General features: G+C 37.0%; 1 protein-coding gene across 1 annotated transcript; it reads left to right on the top strand.

Annotated features, from left to right (window-relative positions):
* SLC6A15 (solute carrier family 6 member 15) lies at nucleotides 1–23,179 on the top strand. The gene is made up of 12 exons (XM_053462312.1): nucleotides 1–165; nucleotides 10,535–10,977; nucleotides 12,945–13,102; nucleotides 14,139–14,265; nucleotides 14,596–14,777; nucleotides 16,997–17,107; nucleotides 18,708–18,949; nucleotides 19,031–19,223; nucleotides 20,151–20,343; nucleotides 21,044–21,203; nucleotides 21,841–22,003; nucleotides 22,772–23,179. The coding sequence occupies exons 2-12, from the start codon at nucleotides 10,689–10,691 to the stop codon at nucleotides 23,147–23,149; spliced, it is 2,196 nt and encodes a 731-aa protein (XP_053318287.1). The 5' UTR covers nucleotides 1–165; nucleotides 10,535–10,688; the 3' UTR covers nucleotides 23,150–23,179.
* Nucleotides 23,180–24,577: the final 1,398 nt, after the last annotated feature.

The raw sequence follows: 24,577 nt of genomic DNA, 5'->3' as shown, positions 1-24,577 counted from the left end.
AGGTCTCCTCCCACCCATTCTTCTTCTTCTTAACCCAGCACTCTTACAACATGTGCAGATCCGTCATCACACACTGTACACACAGCAGGCGTGCTCTCTGATCGCATCTAGCATCAACTTGGACAACACCAGGACTCCCCATCATTATCTGCTGTCCCCAAGGAGGTGAGACTGATTGATCGCATGCTATAATTTTATTGCCATAGAGAACAAAGCTTATCAAACAGCCTCGATACACAAGGTGGGAGGAAGGGATGGAGGGGAATGGTGTGGGTTACATTAGCACAGCAGGCCTTTCTGATGCTGATGGGATTTTATTTCTTACAGGCTATACCTGGGCACGATGTTTATTATGGATGCAGGCTGTGGGCTCATGTAGCATCACATGTCAGTGTGTGGTGAAAGCCATCCTGCTTGGCATGAGTCAGGGGAGGGGGTAGGAGCAATTTACACATCGTGCTTCCTTCATTAATGAGAGAGACATTTTGTGTGATGTGATCTGCTATAAAGCTGAGCCTCGTTATATATATATATATATATATATATATATATAATATTTATATATATTATAGTAAAGATGTGTAAGAAGAGATTGGCATGTTTAATGGCAGAATAAACAGAAAGCACACTTTTGTTGATGTTGAAATAAATATCCATTATGCATGTTATCTATTTAGATTTCAGCATCCCTTTTTCTAGTATGTATCTTGATTTTATATTTTATTTGAGCCCCATGTGAAGGTTGAAATGCAGAAACGTGGTTAAATCTCCACTTCAGTTTTCATTGTGATGGGTGTAAATCTCATTAGGAATGTAGCAGTACCTAATCATATAAGCTGACAGGGCGGGTAAGAGGCTGATGGTTCTGCACCATCTCCTGGCTGCAGTGAGCCCAGGGCTGCTAGGGCTGCATCTGTCACGCACCAACATGGTTTTCCTAAATGAAGTGGGGTGAGGGGATGGGCATGTATTATATTATGGCTATTCATCCTTGTGAACTCTTTTAAATATGGCAGAATTTCTTTGTAACTGTGTCTGGCACCGAGGAGATTAAAGGGTCCCTGCTGATAGACATTGGATTCCTTTTCAAGGGCAGCCTTCCTGGCCCCCCTTCCTTCATGTAAACTACGGTAGAGTAAACCCAGCCAGGCTGCAGATACACAGCGGCCGAGGCGTGTTTGTATTGCATGCATTGCTCACCACAAGAAAAGCCTGCTTTGCCAGCCTTCATAACGGATCTCTCCAATGTGACAGTGACATGCTCTCCGCCAGGGCCCCTGAAATTAATAGTTTCATGTGCAGGTGTAACCAGTGATGTGAAATAAAGTAACAAAGTGTCAAATGCTGTGTGTTCACTAAATCACTATTACACTACCAATAATAATAATTTATTGATTTATATATCAGTTTCTGCATCACTGTACAGTAATGGACACCCAAATATTTTACTGTTTATTGTGCCTTAAATTTTGGAAACCTTTTCCTTGCTTCCACATTGAAGTTATATCCTGGGCTACCTGATAGCTATTGATTCCATTAACCACATCAAAACATGTTTAAAATAATAACTAATATATCCCAAACCCTTGCAGTGTTTCATTGTGTTTCCATGCTGTGGCAGATTGTTATGGCTAATGTGATCCTGAACATTACTGGTGCACCTAGGGTATTTCTAAATCCTTTTGTTATTGTCCTTTGGTTTTAAGTTATACAGTATGTGAAATGTGTTAAAAGAAAACTCACGTAAATCATAACTTTATAACTTTTTATGTTTCATGTGAGTTCTCCTGACCTGAAAGTATCTAGGTGATTGGAACACAGCACCTGATTGTGTTAGATGTGTCGAACCATGTGATGCAACCATGTAAATCCATCCTGACACAAGCCACATATTGTTGCAAGAATTATAATATGTATCGGTATTTGGGGCAATATGCTGATATCATGTATAGTGCTTGTGATCTCAGTTCAGGCTAGTACCAACCCTTAGTGTCCAAAAACTGGCTAGGAAGGGTGAAACTCAACTTTGTGAAACACTGGATGTTCACTTGTAAATCACACTCAGGAACACTTAAGTTATCCTGCTCTTCTGTTTCAAGTAACAGAAACCTACTTAGCACACATTGCTAGGTACTCTACTGACAATATAAAAATGCTACAAAACAAGAGAGTTCCCCTTTAATTGACTAAGTTTATGCGCTGTGGTCATGAACAGAGTTGAAGGGAAGAATTTTATTATGTAGACTGTGAGGTCTGACTTGAGAGCTGAAGAAGGTGCTCACACATGTATAAATCACATATAAAGCCTGATGATATAATAATAATAATAATAATAATAATAATAATAATAATAATAATAATAAGGTGCATTATATTTGAATTGATGCTGAGATTTAATTGGTGTTTCATATACCCTTTAACACTTTTTGAACTACTTTTTTAAATTAACTATATGTGCCATATCTCCCACCATATATTTTGATTGTGACCGTTGGTTTTGGCAATCCTTATTTTGAAATGGGTTCCCTTTCAGGGCATTTAAATAATACAAACAATATTAACATTCAGAAATTAAACACACAAACGCAGTTAGGAGAAACATCTGTATTTTTTTCTTAAGGTCAGTAATATAATCCCTGGTGTTGGTACAGTTGTTGGGTTTCATGTTTTGGTAAAATTTGGAACAGCGTCTAGGAGAAGCTTAACATTTTGTGTTTTAATTGCCGCTTCTAAAAGCTGCCTCACCCAAAGATGGGAGAGGTGGCGTTCTGAGAAAAGCAAAACACTATAAATTAACATTTGCCTTGTAAATACTGGTATTTCTTCAGTGCACCATGATCCTGTGTATCGCTCAATAGTTTAGGCTTTCAGGCAGTCGTTGCTTGATCAGACTTGGATCGTTAAGTCTTTTCTGGTCACGCTGCAAGTAAAACTTTCACCAAAGTACTGATTTTGGAGCACCTTAAATACAGTGAACACCACCTACTTAAGTCACTCTGTTATATACTGACTTCTGATGCTCAGTAGTTACTTTTCTCTGGAACATAATTTTTATTCCAGTGTATAAATCACATACATTTGAACAACAAATTTAACAAAAACAGATCATACTGTTCAAAAATATGTAATTATTTGTTTGACGATATTTAAAAGAAACAATGGCCAAAACTTAAAGGTAGATTGATGCAATTTAATTATGTCTTTAGACAATTTCGTAAATGCTGCAAAACTATGATGATTTGTGCTCTAATCCTTAGTAAAAATTATCTTGTTGGGAGTTAATCTTCGATAATTGCAATGGTATTTTTATATATCCTTATCGGGTTAGGATTCCATGTTATAATCGGAAGTGCCCTATTTAAAAAAAAAGTAGCCACAGTCCACATGGACTAATGAACAATGTATTTAGAAGGGTGATATCAAACCAATTGGAATCTATACGTAAATCATTTTGCAGCCTATTTTGGGGCAAGAGTGGTAAGGAGAACTTTTGGAGTAAGGTTTTACATTTTTTAACTATTTGTTTATAATTGTTTTAATCAACTTGAGAGAGAACAGGCAATAAAGGCTCACTTTTTCTACATTTTCTCATGTCAGTGCAGATAAAATCTGTCTCCACTGGTGTGTCACACCCATTCCACCTACAGATTTGTACATGGCAAATGGAGTCTTTTTTCTGAAGGGGATACCTTTTATTGGGCCAACATAGAAAAAGTAAAGTTGTAAAGATTTTACTTAAGCTTCTGGGAAATCAAAGATCTCTTCTTCAGACTGGATTCCAGGTGGGGTTTAATCACCTTTGTGACTCATCAAACATCCTCACTACTGAGCACAAGAATAAGATACCATATCCAGACATTGCACTCAGAAGAAAGTATGGTGCCAGGAAACACTGTGGAGGCTGGGCCAGTTGTGGAGACTAAAGATCTTCCTTGTAACCAGCTTATTAAGCAGTTGTGCTACTGATCACCAAAAAATTACAAAACTTCTTGAAAAAATCCACCCCAGCTAACTTGCTTGTTATAGATGTCTTAGAACCACCTAGCTGCATCTTTCAAGGAATCTCTATCCATTTTCCTGTTGAACATGTACCAAGCCTCCCAAGCTGTAACATATGTCTTCCACTTGGCATCTACAAGAGACTCCTTAAAAACAGAACTTATCTGTCCCAAATCAAGTCCCAAAGGTAGTCCGGGGAGGGAGTTCCTTCTGTATCCTCTTGAGGGGCAAGGGATTGAAATTCAAACTACAAACAGGAAGGACAATCAGCATATTTTTTCAGCTTTCCTGGTATATGTCTCGCTTCAAGCCATAAGATTAATTCTAAGCATCTTAATACTAAACTCCTTAGCAAGTTTAATACTAATGTGCATTTGGAATGAGCTGAATTTATAACCATCAAAACCAGCAGATCGTCTGTCCTGACCACTAAATGCCTCCCACTCTTTTCTAACAAAAGCTAGGGTGTGCACTTGCGCAGTTCGCACTCTTTAAGCATTTGCATTGGCTCTTGTTATAAGCCCAGCATATGCCTTTGTTCTGTGTGATGCTGAAGTTACCCAGTTTATTCCCATAAAATGCCTTCCATTGTGGCATCAACATACGTATCCATAACCCTACATCTTTCATTCATTCCCCTTATGAACCGCTATCTTCTGATGGAACATTTCTTCATATTGGAACCATTCCATGCCAGTGAAATTTATATTCCAAATTCCCGCCAAAACACTTTTGGCGCGGCACCTATCTCACCCTAGCCAATCACATTAACGCTTACCTGTCACGCGCACCTGCGTCCAGAACTACCTGAACTATTAACTATCCGGCACCAGTAAAACTGGTGTAACTATCTCCCTATAGGTCCAATAGCTATTCATACCAGATACTGGAAAAGGATTCAGTCATTATGGAAAACCTACTTATCTTAGATATCCTAACAATGTGCTGTGTGCGTTTGTGAGGTAAGGTTATTGTGAATTACCTCCCAGCGAGCTTGATGTTTACATTGCTCCAATTCTGCACATAACTGCTTAGAGGTTTAACGTGAACAAGTTAAAGCAAAATACCTTATGCGCTATCAGATTGGTAGGATCATTATTCTATGCAAACTTCTGGTGTTTTACTTGCCTCCAGTTCATTTTGGTTTTATCACTATAGCAACTGATTTAATATTCCAGCTAATTTGAGTATTCCAGTATTACCGGTATGTGCTGACTTGTGGACCTCAGGAATGTGGATTTAAAAAAAAAAAATAGTATCCTAATAGTTGTGACTAATTTACAGGTCATTATATTTTAATTCATTAATATCCATTGCACAGTAAAGAACAAAATGGGTGGAATGTCGTTGTGACAGTACAATCATGTAACATGCAGACATAGAACACAGCTATTCAACTACTAAATGCTGCGCTTTTCAATGTGCATTTAACAGGTCACTTACTCGACAAGGTATTGTACTTACTGAAAGATTAGGCCATTTTCTAGTTCATTCTTCCTTACTCGATTGGTTTTATGTATGACAGAAGTACCTGAGCAATTGTAGTGTATTGTAGACATTAATTCCGATTAGCTTCAAAGTAGCTGCTCTTATCTCAAGAATCTGTCAGTTCTCCCTGAGATCTAGAGATAGGATTAAAAAAACGTGACTCATTCATCTGTTGGAGCATTCATTGCTTAAATGATTGATATTACTGTGTATGATTATATGGTTTTCAGGATGCTTATGCTAGTGTGTGCTTTGTATTTCGACACTCACATGTGTAAATGTGCTCACGCTGTATAGTTAGCAGTAAGCTGGCCCTTCTTTCCATCCCAGGTAAGTCAAGGTACATCTCTGTATTCCATTTTTCGTTTAAGATGTGCATTTTTCACTTTACTGAGAGGATTGTAGATAAATGGAACAGCCTCCCAGTCAGCAAATGTAAACAGGCATGGGATAGACATAAAGAAATCCTGTAGATAAGATCAACGACAGTTTAAGATCTGAGTCTTACATCAGGAAAAATGGCCAGACTACATTGGCTGAATGGTTCTTATCTGCCGTCAACTTCTATGTTTCTGTTTGTGGACTCGCACTTCATAATCTTCATAACAGTCTGGGATGCATTTGTATTCAGCAGGTCAAGACACTCTTTGTTCAGACTAGTGGTGGCTGTGGTTAAAACTGTTCTAGTTGATGGCAGGTCCATGAATCTGTTGTTGGTGTATTTGTAAAATGTATTACGTTTGTTTTTACACATATAAGAATAATCAATTTTATTGTCACAAACACCTGGTCACCAAGCTCTCTGATACACTGAGTCACCAAACTTTAGAGCACAAGCTGTTCTCTTAAAATTCTGCTAATCCTCTAACTCCACATGCATCAAGAGTGGGATCGTTGTGCTGGTTGGACAGAACTATAGTGTACAGTACACTAAAAAAATGTCATCATACATGCGATGCCTGAAGTCACAATTTAGTACTGAGCCTTTTTAATAAGAGATGCAGATTGAAATAGAGAAAATAACACAATACATTTACTTTTCCTCTCACTGATTTCTGGGCCTAGAATGCTTTGTCCTTTGAAGTGACTACAAATTCAGGAGGGCGTTTTATCTCTGGATAAGTAAAATTAAATAGTTCAATTTATTCCTACAGTAAGTAAAGTGCCAGGAAACAGATGACCAAACACACACACCAGGACATGCTCTGCCACACCGACACCCAAACACACACCAGGACAGGTTCTGTCACACCGACACCCAAACAAACACACACCAGGACAAGGCTCTGCCACACCGACACCCAAATGTGGTCACCTTATTGCCTCCACACCCTTGTGTATTGCCCCTAGCCTGACCTACATTGTATATTTATCCCACCACCCAGCCCTCCATTTAGTATTGATTTATGTGATGCCCCAGCCAGAACCCCCTTGTGAATTAATGCCATCACATCCTTGCATATTGCCACACCCTTTAATATCATGTCAGCCCTGGCACCCAGATTGCATTCACAGAACCTGCTTGGCACCCAGATTGGAAGTATAGGACTTGCCATCTTTGCCCCCAAACAGTCTACCTGTGCCATGCTTCCCCCCATTTACACATCAATGCTATCACACACATATTCATTCATTTACTCATTCACAAACATTAGTTTACTCATTCATTCACTCATTCACAGATAGATACTCATTCCCTCAATCACACATACTTGTTAATACACCACCCCCCACCCCTTATCTGAACTGCAGATCTCTCTGTGCCACTCGTAGGCCTCCACAGGGGCTGCTTCCCTCTGTGCAAACAACTTCTCTTTTACCGCCCAGGGGCGACGTAAATTGAAGTGACTCCGCTGGGTTCCTGCTTTCCCTGGGTGGTACAATGCACAGGTAAGCAGCAGGGCCCCTGTGGAAGTGATCGCCAGGTCACCCAGGACCCCGCGAGTGACAGGCCCAGTTGCAGTTGCGAACCCTGCGATCGCGGTTGCTGCAGGATTTTGCCCTACGTTAAAGACAGCCATGCAAAAAATACAGTGAACAAGAATAGATAAGGCTGAGCAGGGAAAGTAAATATGGTCACAGTAAATAAAAAAAAATCCCTAGAATAGTTTTCCCTAGTAACTCCTTTTTATTTGATTTTATGTGTGTGGAAATGTGTTTTCTTCAAGGAATAAGTGTGTTTCCTTTTATAAGACCCATAAAAAAAGTCACAAGCAGCCAAGTAAACCTCAGTTGACATCAGTTTAACTATGAATGATCTACTATTCCTTTATTGCCAATAAGCCCACTGGCAGTTGCCATTTGTAATGCATAATGTATTAAGTGTGCTGAACTTCAAGTTCCCACTTAAACCCAGGTGTCCTGTAAAGCATACATTTATTGGTCATTTTTTCCAGGGCACATATATTGTTCACATATCAGCTGACCAGGAAAGTAAAGTAGATATAAAGTGGAATGTTTAAACTAATGAAAGGTAATCAGTTATTAAAGTGCTACACCTATCACACTGCAGGGCGACTCATTACATGTACATGTGAGCAACATGTGCAATTCATATGTGTCCTAGAAAATATGGTCTATAAGGTCATCCTCATCTCATCAGGTTAGGGTGGGTTGCTCCTGCAAGGGGAGTTTGATTCTCCCCTTTTGATTCTAGATAGATAAAGTTAAGAAATTTCACCTGTTCACTTATGCCACGCACAGGGCCAGCTTGGCCCTTCTCACATTACAAATCCACTGGAGTTCACAAAGTATATTTCTTCTGTATGTATTGCATCTCTGCTCGATATAGTGATGGGGTTTTATCTTGAGTGACTTGCTCATGGTTTAAATAAGCAAACTGTATAATTCCAGCATTTAATTACTTTTATTTTAAATATTTTTTATGCCTAATCAGCATGAATTCTTAATATAAAATAAGCTTATAGTGGAACCCTAGTACACTATCCTTTAATAATCCCAGCCATTTAAATTACTCAATTAGTTTCCATGATTTGAGAGTGTTAAACCATAGAACCTTTTCATAGGCAAATGCCATTGAAGCTGTAACAGTGGTTGCTCTCTATTGCTATGGCTACTGTGCAAGTCATATAAAATAATTAAGACTTTTTCACTTTCCACCGTAATCCTCCATGGATTGTGGTCACATGCTGGAAATGCTTGGGCTTTGTGGCCTTTTGGCAGGCATCTCAGACAATTGCATTGATAGCTTTGAAGTTACTTTTGGGTTTGTCATGTGAATAAGATATTTATGATTATGCTAAATTCTTTGTCTCCCCAAATTACATCTTCTTTTATATCATTTCTGAAGCAGAAGATATGAGATTTGCTTTCCCATCAGTACAAGGATTGCATTAAATGGGCTAATAAAATATTAGCCTGATGCAATTAAAATTTTTAAGCTCCTGAATATGGAAACTTGCTTGGTACGGCCATCTCTGTGTCAAATACTCATAAAGTCTGTAAAAGAAAATGATATAAAAATGTGAATTCCTGTTGTTTGTATGGTGGCATGATGTGTTAATGCGTAATGGGTATGTAAATGAAATGAACAGCATAGGGTACATATAAGGAAGGTCACCACACATTACTACGTTCACATGCTTTTTCTGCCTTTTGACTATGTTCCTGGCATGCACATCACATCACATTCTAAACTTGAAATATCCTGAAACATTTGAAGGAGGCTATATCCATTTAGTCTTAAATCCTGTTGTGTGTAATCTTAAACTGTGTTTGGTGTAATGAATCCTGCTACGTACATTTACTTGCTGGTTTTCATAATAATACAGTGAAACGCATGTAATAAATAAAAATACTTTTAAATTGTAAAACTGTGACCGCAACCCCCATCAAATGAAGTCCACTTCCATAATAATAAAATCTCTGGAAATTTGTAAAACTGAAGTCCTTTAATGTGGCTTTTGCCAATGCGTGTGATCCTGGTATAGTTTATTAGCTGTCCATGTAAAGGTCTTTGATGCATCCGATTACATTGATGTATTGTACAGACTGGCTTGGTTCCTTTAGGGAAACTAACATGAAATGAGTTACCCATGGTTTAATATGAAATGCATTTGTATACTTTTGTAGCATAAATGTCATGTAAGTTCATGGGAATTGTGGCAGTCATTTAGCATCTAAACATTCGTTAAACACTTTGACGATTATACATGGGGAGAATGCGTGACATGTCTATGTGAAATGGCAAAAAAAAGAGAAATATGTTCTTTTTTGGTTAATTCAGCAAGTCATATTTGCTCACAATATTTAACTGGCAAGTGTTAAATCCATATTGTTACAGATGTAGCTAAGTTTTGTAGATAACAAACGGTCCAGGTATTAAATTGCATTTTAGTGCATTTTAGTGTACGGTAGTGTAACTATACCATTTTAAAACAAAAATTTTCTTAATGATATATAAACATATTTTAGAGGTAAACTGTATTAAAAAATAATTCATAATATTGCAATTTAATAATTCTAAAATATATAGTTTTTTTTTTAAAATCATGTTACAACAAATACAACTGGAATATAGAAGGGTTTGATAAACAAAAACTTGAAATATGATTTAATAATAAAATAAATATTTACACAATTCTTCCCATGTTATGAAATTTACATGTATCCAGTTTTCCCAGTTATATTACCTTTTTGTGTTCATGAAAATGGTGAGAATTTACACAGATTTATTAACCAGTGGTTCAATGCCTTTAATTCAATACATTAAAGCAAATGACATATAATGACCTTAGTTCATCATAATGAGTTCCACTATAAAATATGTATTTTCATTTTAAACATTAAAGGAACAGTTTGGATTTGGAGTATGTGAATGCCTATGTGACTTACTGAAGTCAGGAAGATTCAACTAGGAGATCTATCAAAGTGAAATGATTTCTGAAGGGCTGAAGCTTCTTATTTAACATGATAATAATAATAATAATAATAATAATAATTAATGTACAAAAAGTGATTTGCTATAATACTAGAGTTTTGGTTATGTGTTTTTAAGGTGTTAATGCATTTTGTTTTCTTTGCACAGATACACAAGCATCATGGACATTTAACATACAGTCATAAGAGCACTTTCCATCCTGTACCCAAACCTAAAATTTGAAATCATCCTGATCTTAAGTGGAACTTGAAAACTATACACCTAAAAATTTGAACCACTGCTAAAACTTGTGGTTCTTCAGATGCCTAAGAACAGTAAGGGAGTTAAAAGAGAGCTAGATGACGATGTTGTGGAATCAGTTAAGGATCTTCTGTCCAATGAGGATACCAATGATGAAAGCTTTAAAAAGAGTGAGTTGATGGTCCACGATGACTTAGATAAAGACAGAGATATTGAAGAAGGATCCGATATCGAGGATGAAAGACCAGCATGGAGCAGCAAACTACAGTACATACTTGCGCAAGTTGGATTTTCTGTTGGTTTGGGAAATGTCTGGAGATTCCCATACTTGTGTCAGAAAAATGGTGGAGGTAAATAACTTGTGTTTTGAATTAAATTATTATCCCTGAATCAGAATGATGTTAGAAAATATACATGGTAAAATCTTATACAACACAAAATAACATTTGCAAGATATATATAAAGCGTTTATGGCAACTTTGTTTTAACCCTTAAATGGGGCATCCACATGGTTGGCAAACTGGGCTCAGAATGTCACCCTTGTATCTCATACATGGTTGCACTCAAAACTTCCCTCCCTGTGAAGTCAAAACATACACACGCACATACCAAGGGTATGTGATCTAGAGCAACGTAGACTATTGTAGCTTTTTTTGCATGAGTAGCAGGGCGGGCCCAAGACATTGTGCTGCCTGGGGCGAAATGTGAAATGTTGCCCCGCCGCCGGAAAAAAAATGCAGCAAAATGCTTCACATTCATTATGTTATATCATAAAACTTAAAACTAAAATTAAACTGCTGCGGGCTGCGGCATCCAAAACCAGGGGCCCAAGAAATTGCAAGAATTTGCAAGAATATTTATTTCACAAATTGTATGTCAACTGGAAAAAAATAGAAATCTGGAAAAATGAATTATTAATTTAAATAAATAACATTTACTGAACAGATATGGTACAGCCTAATTCCCACCACTATACACTGAGCCAGACGTTGATGGTAATGCAGCATAACCCCTATTACTATATACTATGCCATACATTGACGTGGTAGGTCTCTGCCCCTAAAACAGCCTACCTTTGCCACCACTGCCTCTTTGGCATCCAGGGAGGAGGGAGGAATGATCATTTTTTACTGTACTGTGCCTCACCAGTGAATATCTTTTTTGAGAGGTTTTTTGTCAATCATGCATAATACATCAGTGAGATGACATTCTTCAACTTGTCACAACTTGTCTGCAATTATTTTTGTTGTGAATAAAGCAGATGATGTTTCCTTAAAGAAATTGTTTATGTATTAAATAGTGTAAGCACTTATAAACAGCAATCAATAGGTCACAATGGCACTTAAAAAATCTTGCTAAAACCCCGTCTCTTAGCCACAGCCCTAGAACAAAAGGGTCCCTTCTGACAATCCTTTAGATTGCATTAAAAGGATAGATAATGTAACGGTATGTTCCTTTCCCCTTGTCTGACTGATTCTACCTGCCCTATGTACATAAAAAGTCCTAGCTATGATTTTCTTATTTTCTACCCCCTTGTACTGCCCAACACTGGAAGATTTCTATTCCAACTGAACAGAATCAATTTAGCAATTACATCATACCCTGAAAAATAAATTAAAAAGTGGCCAAGCTGTACCTTTGTACTGTTGAGTTTTCGACAAAACTCAATCCTAAATGGAGCTTTTCAGAAACCTTATGATAGCTCTCTGGGTCTGGCATGGTTCTCCAGGTGATGATCTGCTTCTTTGTGGCAAGAGAGCTACGCTTAGCCACGTCCACTCCCCACTCAGTTTCCCTCCTCTTGCTACTCCCACTTGGCCGGGCCCCACACATCTAACCATGATACTCACAGGGCCAGACCCATTCACATGCATGGCTATTCCTGCCCTCTCGTGAAACATCAGAAGAGGGAGAGCTTATCCTGGTAAGTTACCATGTTTGCTTGTAAATTTATCATTAGCGGCTAAGGTAACATCTACATGGAGTAATAGGAGGAGCATACCTACTAGTATGATATCTATACTTAAATTTCCATGACAAGTCTTAAGGTCAACTCTTTCAGAAAGTTGGCATTTCTATACATTAGATCTCGAGATTCAAGATAAACCTTATTACCTCCAAAATGTGTTGTTGAACTTATCCTAAATCCATTATGCCTATGCTGTATACCACTTGAAATGTTATAGTACTGTGGTGTACCATTACAAGCTTTAAGTACACATAAAAGCTTGATAAGCTTATGCCACAAGTATTGAAGTATTTTATAATACCTTTAATTGATATACTTTTGTATGGGTTTTATTTCTTGTATTTTTAGGTGCCTATTTAGTGCCATATTTAATACTCCTCCTGGTGATTGGAATCCCACTCTTTTTCTTGGAGCTCTCTGTTGGGCAGAGAATACGCAGAGGAAGTATTGGAGTCTGGAATTATATTAGCCCTAAAATGGGAGGAATTGGATTTGCAAGTTGCATTGTAAGTTATTTCATAGTTTTATGAATCTGTTACTCGTTTGTGGGGGTTGTTATAAAAAGCAGAAGGGGTTTTCACTATAATATTATAGCGTTATCACCGTTGCCAGCAATGAAATGTTCTGATTAGACCACTCTTTTGGTTGATGTGTTTACAAGACCACTTTTCAAATTTCGTACCTTAATCATTTTTTTCTGTATACAATATATACTTGGGCAGTAGAATGATGTCCATATCATATGATCATACCTGGGACCGAAACCTAGTTGTGCGGACTGTTCCAGTATATCATATACTATTTGGATGTTACAAAGCAGGTCGTGTAGGATTCTCACCTGAAGCTGTGAACAAGTCTGAGAAATATATTTTCATTCTTTCACAGACTCTTGAATAAGCTTATTCTTATTGTTTCCCCCAGCCACTCCCATATGCCTCATCTCACATGAGGAGCGCAGAGCTTTGTTATGCAGAACTGGTGTTAACAGGCCGCTTCTGAGATTAATTAAGCGTATGTGTTATTCCGAATTTTCAATATTTAAATAAATAGGGAGTAAAAAAATGAAAGTATACATACAGTACATCATGTATAAAGAAGGAAGGAATAGCATATTCTTTCAGAGTGTCACCCCAGAAGATAAAGACTAGGGAATCCAGTTCCCATTGTGGACACCTTGGCACTGTTTTCATCTTCATCATCAAAGTACTGACCTTAGGTTCCTGTACCGTGTCAAGGTACTCAGTAGAAGGCGAGGAATTAAAGACTCATGGGAGCAGTATACATGTGCTTATCATGTGTTTGTGCTTTAAGATCCCAGTTAACAGACTAAGTCTGAATATAGTCATTATTATTAAACAGTTTTTGTGGTTCTATGTAATTGCATGTTTATTATAATATTAAACCTATTGTAATATTTATTAAAATATTAAACATATTATAATATTATTGTAAAATGTGGGATCAAGGCATGCTAATGCAGAAATATTGGTTGTTTTAACTTGCAGCATTATAATAATGTAGCCATGTTTTATTTTATTGCAGGTTTGCTTGTTTGTGTCCCTTTACTACAACGTCATCATTGGATGGAGTTTATTTTATTTCTCTCAGTCATTTCAACATCCACTTCCGTGGGATCAGTGCCCTTTGGTGAAAAATGCTACTAATACTTGTGAGACATAACCATATATTTTTATTCATACATACAGGGCACAAAAAATAATATTTTATTTATTAAAACAGCATTGATGGCTTTTTGTTGCTATTGGTATTTATCTCAATGGCAAAGTGGGCTCATACTTCCAGCTATGTATTTCCTACATAGCGGATGTTACTAAAGTGACAACCACACGCTTATGGTTTATTTCATAATATGAATATTGTATTTCTGTAGTGCTGATATTACTCAATTTAAATGTGCTATCATTCCTTAGTTTCCAAACTAAACTACAAGCTTGAAAAAAATCTAAAATCTCTTAATGGAAATATTTTTTTATTTCAGATGTGGAACCCGAATGTGAGAAGAGTTCAGCAACTACCTATTATTGGTACCGAGAAGCTCTGGATATTTCTGACTCAATCGCAGAAGGTGGAGGACTAAACTGGAGGATGACACTTTGCTTGCTGGCTGCCTGGGTATTAGTCTGTCTGGCTATGATTAGAGGCATTCAGTCTTCAGGAAAGGTGAGTGTTTACTGCATGCTATAGATCAAATACTAAAAGCTAAGTTACAAAGTATTTCTATAAATGTAACCCCTTAAGGACAATGGGCGGTCCCTAAACCCATTGAAATCAATGCATTTTGAGTCTTTGTCATTAAGGGGTTAAACATCCATGCCACAAAAGCAGATTCCTTTGCATTCCTAAAATGACACTGTTAAAATGAGCAACTATGTTGCCTAGCCTTGTAAATTTGTTCAAGACATTTATTATTACCGTATTTGCTCGATTATAAGACAAGGTTTTTTTCAGAGCAAATGCTCTGAAAAATACCCCTCGTCTTATAATCGAGGTCGTCTTCTAATCAGACCTCAAAATGTCCGCTGGGGCCATGCTACTTACCGGGCTTTGGTCACGAGCAGCAGGATAACAGGAAGCTAGAAGAGTGTCACAAAACTCTGCCTCCCCCCTCCTTCCTCTGGGGGTGGGGCCAGAGAAGTTGCACACACAGCCGGGCCCCTGCAGAAGTCTTCGAGTGAGAGATCTGCAGTTCAGGTAAGGGGGTGGGGGATATAAAAGGCATATAGGGGATTAAAAGGCATATCATGGGGCAGAGTGGCATATAGGAGGGTATAAGACATTTCTGGAGGCAGAGTGGCATATAGAGCGTTAAAAGGCAGGTTGGCAAATAAAAGGAAATAAAAAAATATATATTTTTCTCAATCATAGCTTTTATTAAATATGAAAATATTGTTTACATGAATTAATATTTACTAGTAAAACTTTTTTTCCTATAGGGTAGTCTTATATTCAGGCTTTTTGTTTTTTCCTAAATTAATATTTAGATTTTGGGGGGTCGTCTTATAATCAGGGTCGTTTTAAAATCGAGCAAATACGGTATTATTTATTGTTTTATATAATGCCATCAAATTCTGCAGCACTGTACAATGGACAGACAGGATATAACAAGTTGTATATAACATAACAATTGGATTTACAGAAACAACAGGCGAAGAGGGCTCTGCTCAAATGAGCTAACATTTGCAAATGAATTTGCAAATGAAATGCAAATAAACTGTCAAGTCTAATGCAGACAACAATGTTGATGGTGATTGTTGTATTTGGCAGTTCTGTGGCTCCTTCCTCAATATAATGGAAGAAAGCAGCAATCTAATCGATTGAATATATATTTCCTATTGACTAAATGTTGAGATGTTGTCTAGTTCTTTAGACCGGAGTCTCCAGGTGATGATCTGCTTCTTTGTCACAAGAGAGATATGCTTAGCCACGTCCATTCCCCACTTAATTTCCCTCCTCTTGGCATTTCGACTTGGCTTTGTTGCGGTTGGCCAGGCCCCAGACATGTCACCATGCCACTCAAATGGCCAGACCCACCCCATGCATGACTATCCTGCATCCTCGTGAAGTCACTCCCTCAGATTAGGGAGAGCTCAGGGTAGCCTAGACTGGAAGTGGGGACAGATTTGGGAATATTCACTAAGAAGGTGAGTGGTCATTTGAGTTAAAGGATAATTCAACTGACCAGACTCGACTGAGGTTGCATACCTTTGCATGCTAATACTCACAAAACTTTGTAAGTTTGTATATTCGCTAACATACAAAACTTTCAATTTTGCAAGTTTCAGGTGAGCATAAGAGCACAAAACTGTTAACTCAAAGCCCTAGATTAGACAACATCTCAACAGTGTTAGCGTATTAGTGTATTTCTGTGTTAAACCCGCTGCAGAACCTTTTTGCTCAGCAGATTTCCGAATGATGGCATGTAAATATGTTCAATTGCAAACACTGTTTGTAGGGAAGAATGCAGTATTTCTGAGTGAAACACTGCTTGTTCCACTGAAATAATGGCACCTACACGGCAAACTTTTGTGTGTGCGATCCTTCTTATAAGATGATGTTAAAGTGTTATTGCCTCCAATATCCTAATATGCTGGTATATGAAATGCCTCCAACATAATCTGAGGGGCAAACAGAATGGGCATGAGGGCCCCCCCCTTCCTCATGCTCATTGCCTCTACAGGTCTGAAAGAATGGGATATGACACCATGGGGGTCCCAGTCCTGGAACTTTCATACCCTTGCCTATGCAATAAAGATTTACAAACCTTGCAAGTCTGCAATAGTAAATATATGTTATAAATGTCATAAGTTAAATGCATAATATGCACAGTAATTGCAAATATTAACACATATTTTCCATACATTACTATTCTATCACCGTAGGTGATGTACTTCAGTTCTCTCTTCCCATATGTCGTCCTTACATGCTTCCTTGTTCGAGCTTTACTTTTAAATGGATCTATTGATGGCATTCGACACATGTTTACGCCTAAGGTAAATATGTAACTACAACAAAGCAACAAATATAAAGTTTATATATATGTTTAAATATATGTTTTTTATACCTATATACAGCATATAATACCTAAACTTGCTATACCCCAACTACAGCAACTTCTCTTTTACTTAACCATTGTTTGAGTGGGCTTGATGGGAATGTTAATCCACATCAGCAGTCTATGTGCATACCCCACCGCTTAGTAACCTAGCCTTGTCACAGAAGCAGAAAAGCCCAGTCATACTGACAACGCATGATGCTTTTACATGGAAGGGAGTATATAGTTAAATTAAACCTATTTGGAACCTGATGTCTGAATTATGTTTGTACATCTAAGAAAATGCAATTTGATGTGTTAGTAAACACCAGCCTGCTTCCAGCGACCTTCAGCGAAGCATATTGTGTAGTCTGCAAAAAACATCAACAGCCAGTGTTCTGGTTTCACTATATCCAGTAATCTGCATTCACAGCACAGAATGTGCGGTATGTTTGTGTTTGGAATCGTCATATACGCAAGAGTTTCATCAGAGTTTCTTTAGCGATATTGAAATCTTTATCCACAAACAGGCCGAGTCTATCTGCTGATGTGAGAATATACATTCTGTTTTATGCAACAATTAACCCAAATGGCTTTTGTTCTTTAAGAATATATTTATTTTTCCAGTTAAGTGAACGGTTGTGTTTATGTATCTGTGTGGCTATATTTTTCCAAATATTTATTTTGAGTTGTTGAAGTTCGTGATACCTACATGAGATGTTTCTTTTTCTGCTTTAATGGCTAGCAGATCTCTCTCTAAGTGAGAAGCGTAGCCCATATACATGTTGCAGAACAAATAACCCTGGTGCCTAAAGAAAATGAACATTTACTTTGTTTGGACATCATAATCATAATTTAGTATTTAGTAGTTAAATTACATTACTATCTGAATGAAACATGTGTGATTGGTTCTAAGCAAATATGTCTTCTAAATAAATATGTTTTTTTCCAATAACTGTAAATTCAAATTTAGCGTATGCATCTATTTGCATTATTTTGATGACCTTTAATATAGGATCAAATTTAATCCAAATTTAATTGAAAATAAATCATGTCCATTGAGATTTACCAAGATACCCTTAGTTTTACTGACCTAGCAAAAGCATCAGCATAACCTCTGTATTAACAATGTTTAGAACATTTTGTGTACCCTTTCTTCCCAAATGATAATCCAGGTTATGATTCAAAGCCTCCACAATACAATTGGCAACAAAATTCATAGATGCATTCCAGATCTTCAAAGTCATTACTGGGAGAACGTCCATCTTTGCCTGTTCGAATTATCATTAGTAACCTTTTGTTATGTATGTCTGCAACGTGAAGATTTTCTCCGAATGGGCCTCATGCAAACATCAGCTGTCATGACTTCCAGTGGCAGCAAACAAAGACAGAATGCACATTTTTAAATAGTTACGTGTTGTTTGTGGTGCCAGCATTTCTAAATGTTGTGGCTAGCGGCACCTGTGATATAAATGTAAGAAAGAAAATGACATAAGCTTTTAAAACAAATGATATCACTGACATATATTACAGTAAATTGAATTTCTCGTTTCACACAGCTTGAGATTATGTTGGAGCCCAAAGTATGGAGAGAAGCCGCCACACAAGTGTTCTTTGCGTTAGGGCTGGGATTTGGAGGAGTCATTGCTTTTTCAAGCTACAACAAGAGAGACAACAACTGCCATTTTGATGCTGTCCTTGTGTCACTCATCAACTTTTTTACTTCGGTTCTAGCCACTTTGGTGGTGTTTGCAGTATTAGGATTTAAGGCAAATATCATGAATGAGAGCTGCGTCTCTGAGTAAGTTCCATACTACCACTGTTCAAATGCTTAATGCCCCAGTGATTATATGTACGTAATGGTTAGTATTCTCTGTTGCAGAAACACTGGAAGAATAGTCAGACTTCTTGAAATGGGCAATCTTAGTCGAGATATTATTCCCCATCACATCAATTTCTCAAGTGTTACTACAAAGGACTACCAGCAGGTGTATGATATCATTAAGAATGTAAAAGAGGAAGAATTTGGCCAGCTCGGGTTAGCTGCTTGTCAGATTGAAGATGAACTTGATAAAGTAAGCCTTACTGTACTGGTACTATCAAAGATATTTATGATTATTTTTAACTATATAATTTGAATGTGCTTACTAGTATGCTCCTGACCGCCTCTTATTTCATTTATTTGTTTTTTTCCTGGGGGGGGGTCAAACAAGATGTTGAATTTCTTAGGTGTGCTATGCATAACAATAGCACAATTACATTCTTGCCAGTAACCATACATAGACATCTAACCCCTCTCCTTCACAAAAGCGCTACACAAAATTAGAGCTCCAGGTAACCTGCGCTAGGAAATTCCTAGGTATAATAAAAACAACATTCATAAACTAATGTATAAACTATTTTCAACGTGTTTTAAAGGCTCATAACAACTTAACTGGATGCTATATGAATGGCAACTTGTGGCAGTCTGTTAAATCCAACCCACATTATAATAATGTACTGGTAACATAAACTGTTACATATTACTTTTCTTACATACAAGGCTTTTTATTTTTTCAAATGCAGTCAAAGAATCAAAACAAGAGTTTTCAATTATGTCTACACGGCAGACATGTTCGATTAATACGTGCTTAGGGTTATTTGCATTTGGATCAGGCAGTCTTTGTATAAGCATGCATGAAAAACATTTTATGCCCAAACAAAGTTTTAGTGGCTTACATCTGCTAATATCTTACAAAAAGCAATATAGCAGCTGGAATAACCATATGCAGGATTACAGAACATGTATTATTAGAAATACTTATTCAACTCAAATAAACAAAAAGGTGTAACTGTTTTCAGATTGCTGTGGGCTTAGCATTTTATTTTTATCAGAGTGCACATTATTTATCAAGGACACATTTAACTGCAATTTCTACAGGTAGGGAGACCAAGGTTATATGCATTGTGTGGTAGATTTAATATTTTATACTGGTTCATATATATATTTACTTGTTTTGCAGTCTGTGCAGGGAACCGGTCTGGCCTTCATTGCTTTTACTGAAGCTATGACACATTTCCCAGCTTCACCATTCTGGTCAGTGATGTTCTTCCTCATGTTGGTGAACTTGGGCCTTGGTAGTATGTTTGGAACCATTGAGGGAATTACCACACCCATTGTTGATACATTTAAAGTGAGGAAGGAATATCTTACGGGTAAGTAACAGTTTTGTTAAGTTTCGTTAAAGCAGGGTTTTTTTTTCTGATGTACCAAATTAAGTAGGATCCATATATAACATTACTGTTAGTATGGTTTTAGTAGATATCCTTGAAGTAAGTTTGTGAAAGACCCAGCTTTCAGCCTTATTAAATGCATTCATTAAAATTATATGCTCTTATTTGCATAATTGGAAACTGTATACCTCTGGTTACCTCGAGCCCCCCTTGCAGGATGTGGCAGGAAGTCCCCTTGACGTCACAGGAGGTCCTGCTGACATTGGTGGGCGATATTGTAGTAGACACCGCTGTTTAAAGGGGAAAGGGTTGGGGAGTCGGGCGTTTCACAATCCCCCCGAATCCAGGTGTGGCAACCTGGAGAAGCGGTGCTTCTCCTGGAGTCTCCTGGCAAAACCTGGAGCTTTCCCATGTGTGGTTATTTGGTTTTAAAGTTATTGAACGTCAGCAAAACTTTTCCTCCCACTATCCACCAACAAAAAAAATGCTCATGTAACATAACATGATGCTATACAAATGAAATAATAATAATAATGGATGATATAGCATTGTTAACGCTATATAAATAAAAAATAATAATTAAGATTGAGTTGGTTCTCTACTAGCTGTAATAGCACTACATAATCTGTTGGCGCCCCCTGTAAATAAAGTGTATTCTCCCTTTCTTTTCATGTACATTAAGTTGGATGTTGCCTTTTGTCATTCTGCATTGGACTTCTGTTTGTGCAGCGATCAGGAAATTATTTTGTAACTATGTTTGATGATTATTCTGCTACATTGCCTCTGCTCGTCATCGTCATCTTAGAAAATGTTACTATTGCCTGGATATATGGGATAGACAAGTAAGTACTTGTAATAACGTTTTATTAAATGAGCTCAAAACACAGCCTATGGACTGTACAGTGCAAGGGAATGTATACAATTATTTTCATTTGTTAGGCGAGACAGAACCAAGATTTTAGTGAAGTGGTCCGTGATAATAGTTACATTTATGAACTCCCATTACATTAATATACAGGCAATCAAATCTTATTCAAATAATGATATTATTTGGTGCTGGTTTTGAGTTGCCTGTATGCTGTAGACATTTACAACTATGTTATATTTAGAGTTGTTTGGACATGATTGGTTATATTTTAGATGGAAAGTATGATTTTGGTGCTTCCATAATTAACCTGCTTTTGCTATAGCTCAGCTCAATGAAGCAACATCTTACATATTTAGATGCCACTTGGTTGATCCTTTGAGGATGAGTAAGTTACAATTGATACGTTGAGGTTGTGCCAGGTTGTGGTTGGTAGCTATTAGGGGTAAATGCAGTATAATAGAGTTTTACTCTTATTATACTACATTGTTGGCATTGTAATGATTCCTATAGTTATTATATTTTCATATTTTACTATACTTCATTATTGTATATTTCTCTAATTTATCTCTATATATAAATCATTTAATGCATAATTCTCATTTCTCGTTCAGGTTCATGGATGACCTAAAGGATATGCTTGGTTTTACACCTTACAAATACTATTACTATATGTGGAAATATCTTTCCCCTGTTTTGCTAATCATTTTGCTTGTTGCGAGTATAGTTCAAATGGGATTCACCCCACCAGCTTACTATGCATGGATTGCGGAAAAGGTGGGTGTTGTTAAAAATGTTTATTTAATGACTTAAAAACTGAATATTTTACCAGATAGATTACCTATTTCTAGTCAATGGATATAAAGCATTGTTAGGCAAGCAAAAAGAAATAACACAAATTACGACTGTTGAGAAAAGTAAATATTGTGGTCATCAAAACAATGTACCAAATACAGAGCATCCAATTCCTTATATAGGGCAGAATTTTAGATTAACTCTATAACAGTCACTACTTTTTATGGGCTGTGTCATCCAAAAACACATAATCTCTTCTTGCCTCCTAATTAACATCAAAATTATTAGTGATAAGAGAGGCTCACAGGTTATTTTCAGTTACTGTTTTTTTCTGGCTTATTTAAAGGGCCAGTAATATATTAATTGCATCCCTAGCTTTCAGTGAAACAAAACAGCAAATTTCCTTAACCCATCTCATTTACTTTCCAGACCAGATGCCTTTTCATGTTAGTCAGGTGGCACTGCCAGGTATCTGTGCTTGTGTCTAAACGATTGTCCTTCAACAGCATGATAGATTATATCCAACTGTCTGCACTTGTGCTACTGGCACACTGGCATGCTAGACAGTTTAATGTGCCAGTCCATGGAAAAGGTGACAAAACTAAGCATCTACACAGAATGCTTTGCATGAAAACACACTGTAGGGTATTGGCTGAAGGAACTTTGTTATTTGGATGAATTCAAACAATCACACCTGTATTCTTGTTTTATTATGTACGCTATGTCAACATGTGTGTTATTTTATTCTAGGCCGACGAAGAACGTCTCAGCTACCCGACATGGGGGCTTGTGGTTTGTATATCACTCATAGCCTTTGCTTTATTGCCAATACCTCTAGTTTTCATTGTTCGTTTCTTCAACCTCATTGATGACAGCAGTGGCAGCCTGGCATCAGTGTCTTATAAGAGAGGACGCATTATCAAGGAACTGTCCAATCCAGAAGAAGATGATGCTAGTCTAATTCATGAGAAGATTCAAAGTGAAATGCCATCTCCAAACATTGGAAACAGTATTTACAGGAAGCAAAGCGGATCACCAGCTTTCAATCTGGATACAGCTCCCAACGGGCGTTATGGTATTGGGTACTTAATGGCAGATGCGCCAGACATGCCTGAATCTGACTTATAGCTGAATCTACAAGCAAATGACAAAAAGAAACTGATTTTTTTCTTCTACTTGGCACTGCTTATCAGCTCTTCATAAGCAGAGAACGACATTAGTGCTTGTAAAGCGGTAGCAGTTCTGTGTTCTCAGGACTGAGAACACGTTACTTGACAGAGAGGTATTTTGTGGGTTGTAAACAGAATTTTCTGGATATGGCTTTAGCCCCTAGCTCTTTCTAGTATCTTATATACTGTAGGTGTTTTACCTCTCTGTGCCTAAATTTGTCCCAAGATAAAGTGGCAAATGATGACTAACATTTCTCCGTACAAAGATACAATATTTGTTAAAGCAGGATATAGACAAAGAACCAGTCATTAAGGGCAAATACATTATAAATGTATGAGAAACAAAAAAGTATATATTTCATCGCTGACACAGCTTAAAAATCAGTTACATGCTGGGAGTTTCCGAGTAACTTTAAGCCATAGAATTTTTCTTTGTTGTGCATCTGAGCTGCAGGACTAAGTGACTTTATTAGCCTCGTAATATTTTACAGAATACTTTTTTCTCTGTTTGTTGAAACTCAGGACTTTTGTCACGTGATAAAAAATTTCGTTTATGTAGCACTTCCCCTCTTAATGTTTTCATCTCTATATATTGAAGATTTAAACATCAAAATGTAGCAATTTAACATTTCCCTGAGTGTATTTTTCTATAATTTAGTCATCAGACAAGTCAGCAGTTAATTTTCCAAATGTACTGGACCATTCTGACTGCTTATTCTACCTTATTACAGAACTGTGGTCGCAAAATACACATGTATATAAAAACAGAAAAATATTTGTGCAAAAAGTCAGTCCTCGCCAACACATGCAATGTATGGAATTGCTTAGAAATTAAGGAACAGTTCATAGGTTTGTACAATTTCAAATGCATTATAGTAAAACTGATGTCCCATTTACTTAGGTATTTAGTTGGGCCTCCACAGGCTAATGGAGACACTGAGCAGCTGCACCTCTGTATGCACTTCTTCTTATGGTCTAAAGATGCCATTTACTTCAATATCTGCAAGTAACCTGTAGCACCAATTCTTGTTCATTGAATAATATCCCAATAATAAGATTCTGAGGCAATATTGTGTATGATATTACTGCAAAAGTCATTGTATACATGTTTTTATTAATTTACGAAGCAATGCCACCATACATAAGTGCACTTGTTAGTGTTAAATTAAACCACTTGTTAGTACAATGTAAACATTTATACAGAATGTAAAAGCTTTTGGTGGCATTTTCTTCTTCTTTTTTTATTTTATATATATTTCTTTTAATTGGTGAATGTTTAAATTGACAATATGAACCATGCACTTAAGTTTGTAGACAGACATGCACTTCAATTATACTAATTAAGTAATGCCAACTTCTTTTAAAGTAATGTATAAACTTGAATATT

The sequence above is a fragment of the Spea bombifrons genome, chromosome 4, assembly GCF_027358695.1.
Source record: "Spea bombifrons isolate aSpeBom1 chromosome 4, aSpeBom1.2.pri, whole genome shotgun sequence".
Classification (NCBI taxonomy): domain Eukaryota; kingdom Metazoa; phylum Chordata; class Amphibia; order Anura; family Pelobatidae; genus Spea; species Spea bombifrons.
This window is presented reverse-complemented; position numbering and strand designations above follow the sequence as displayed.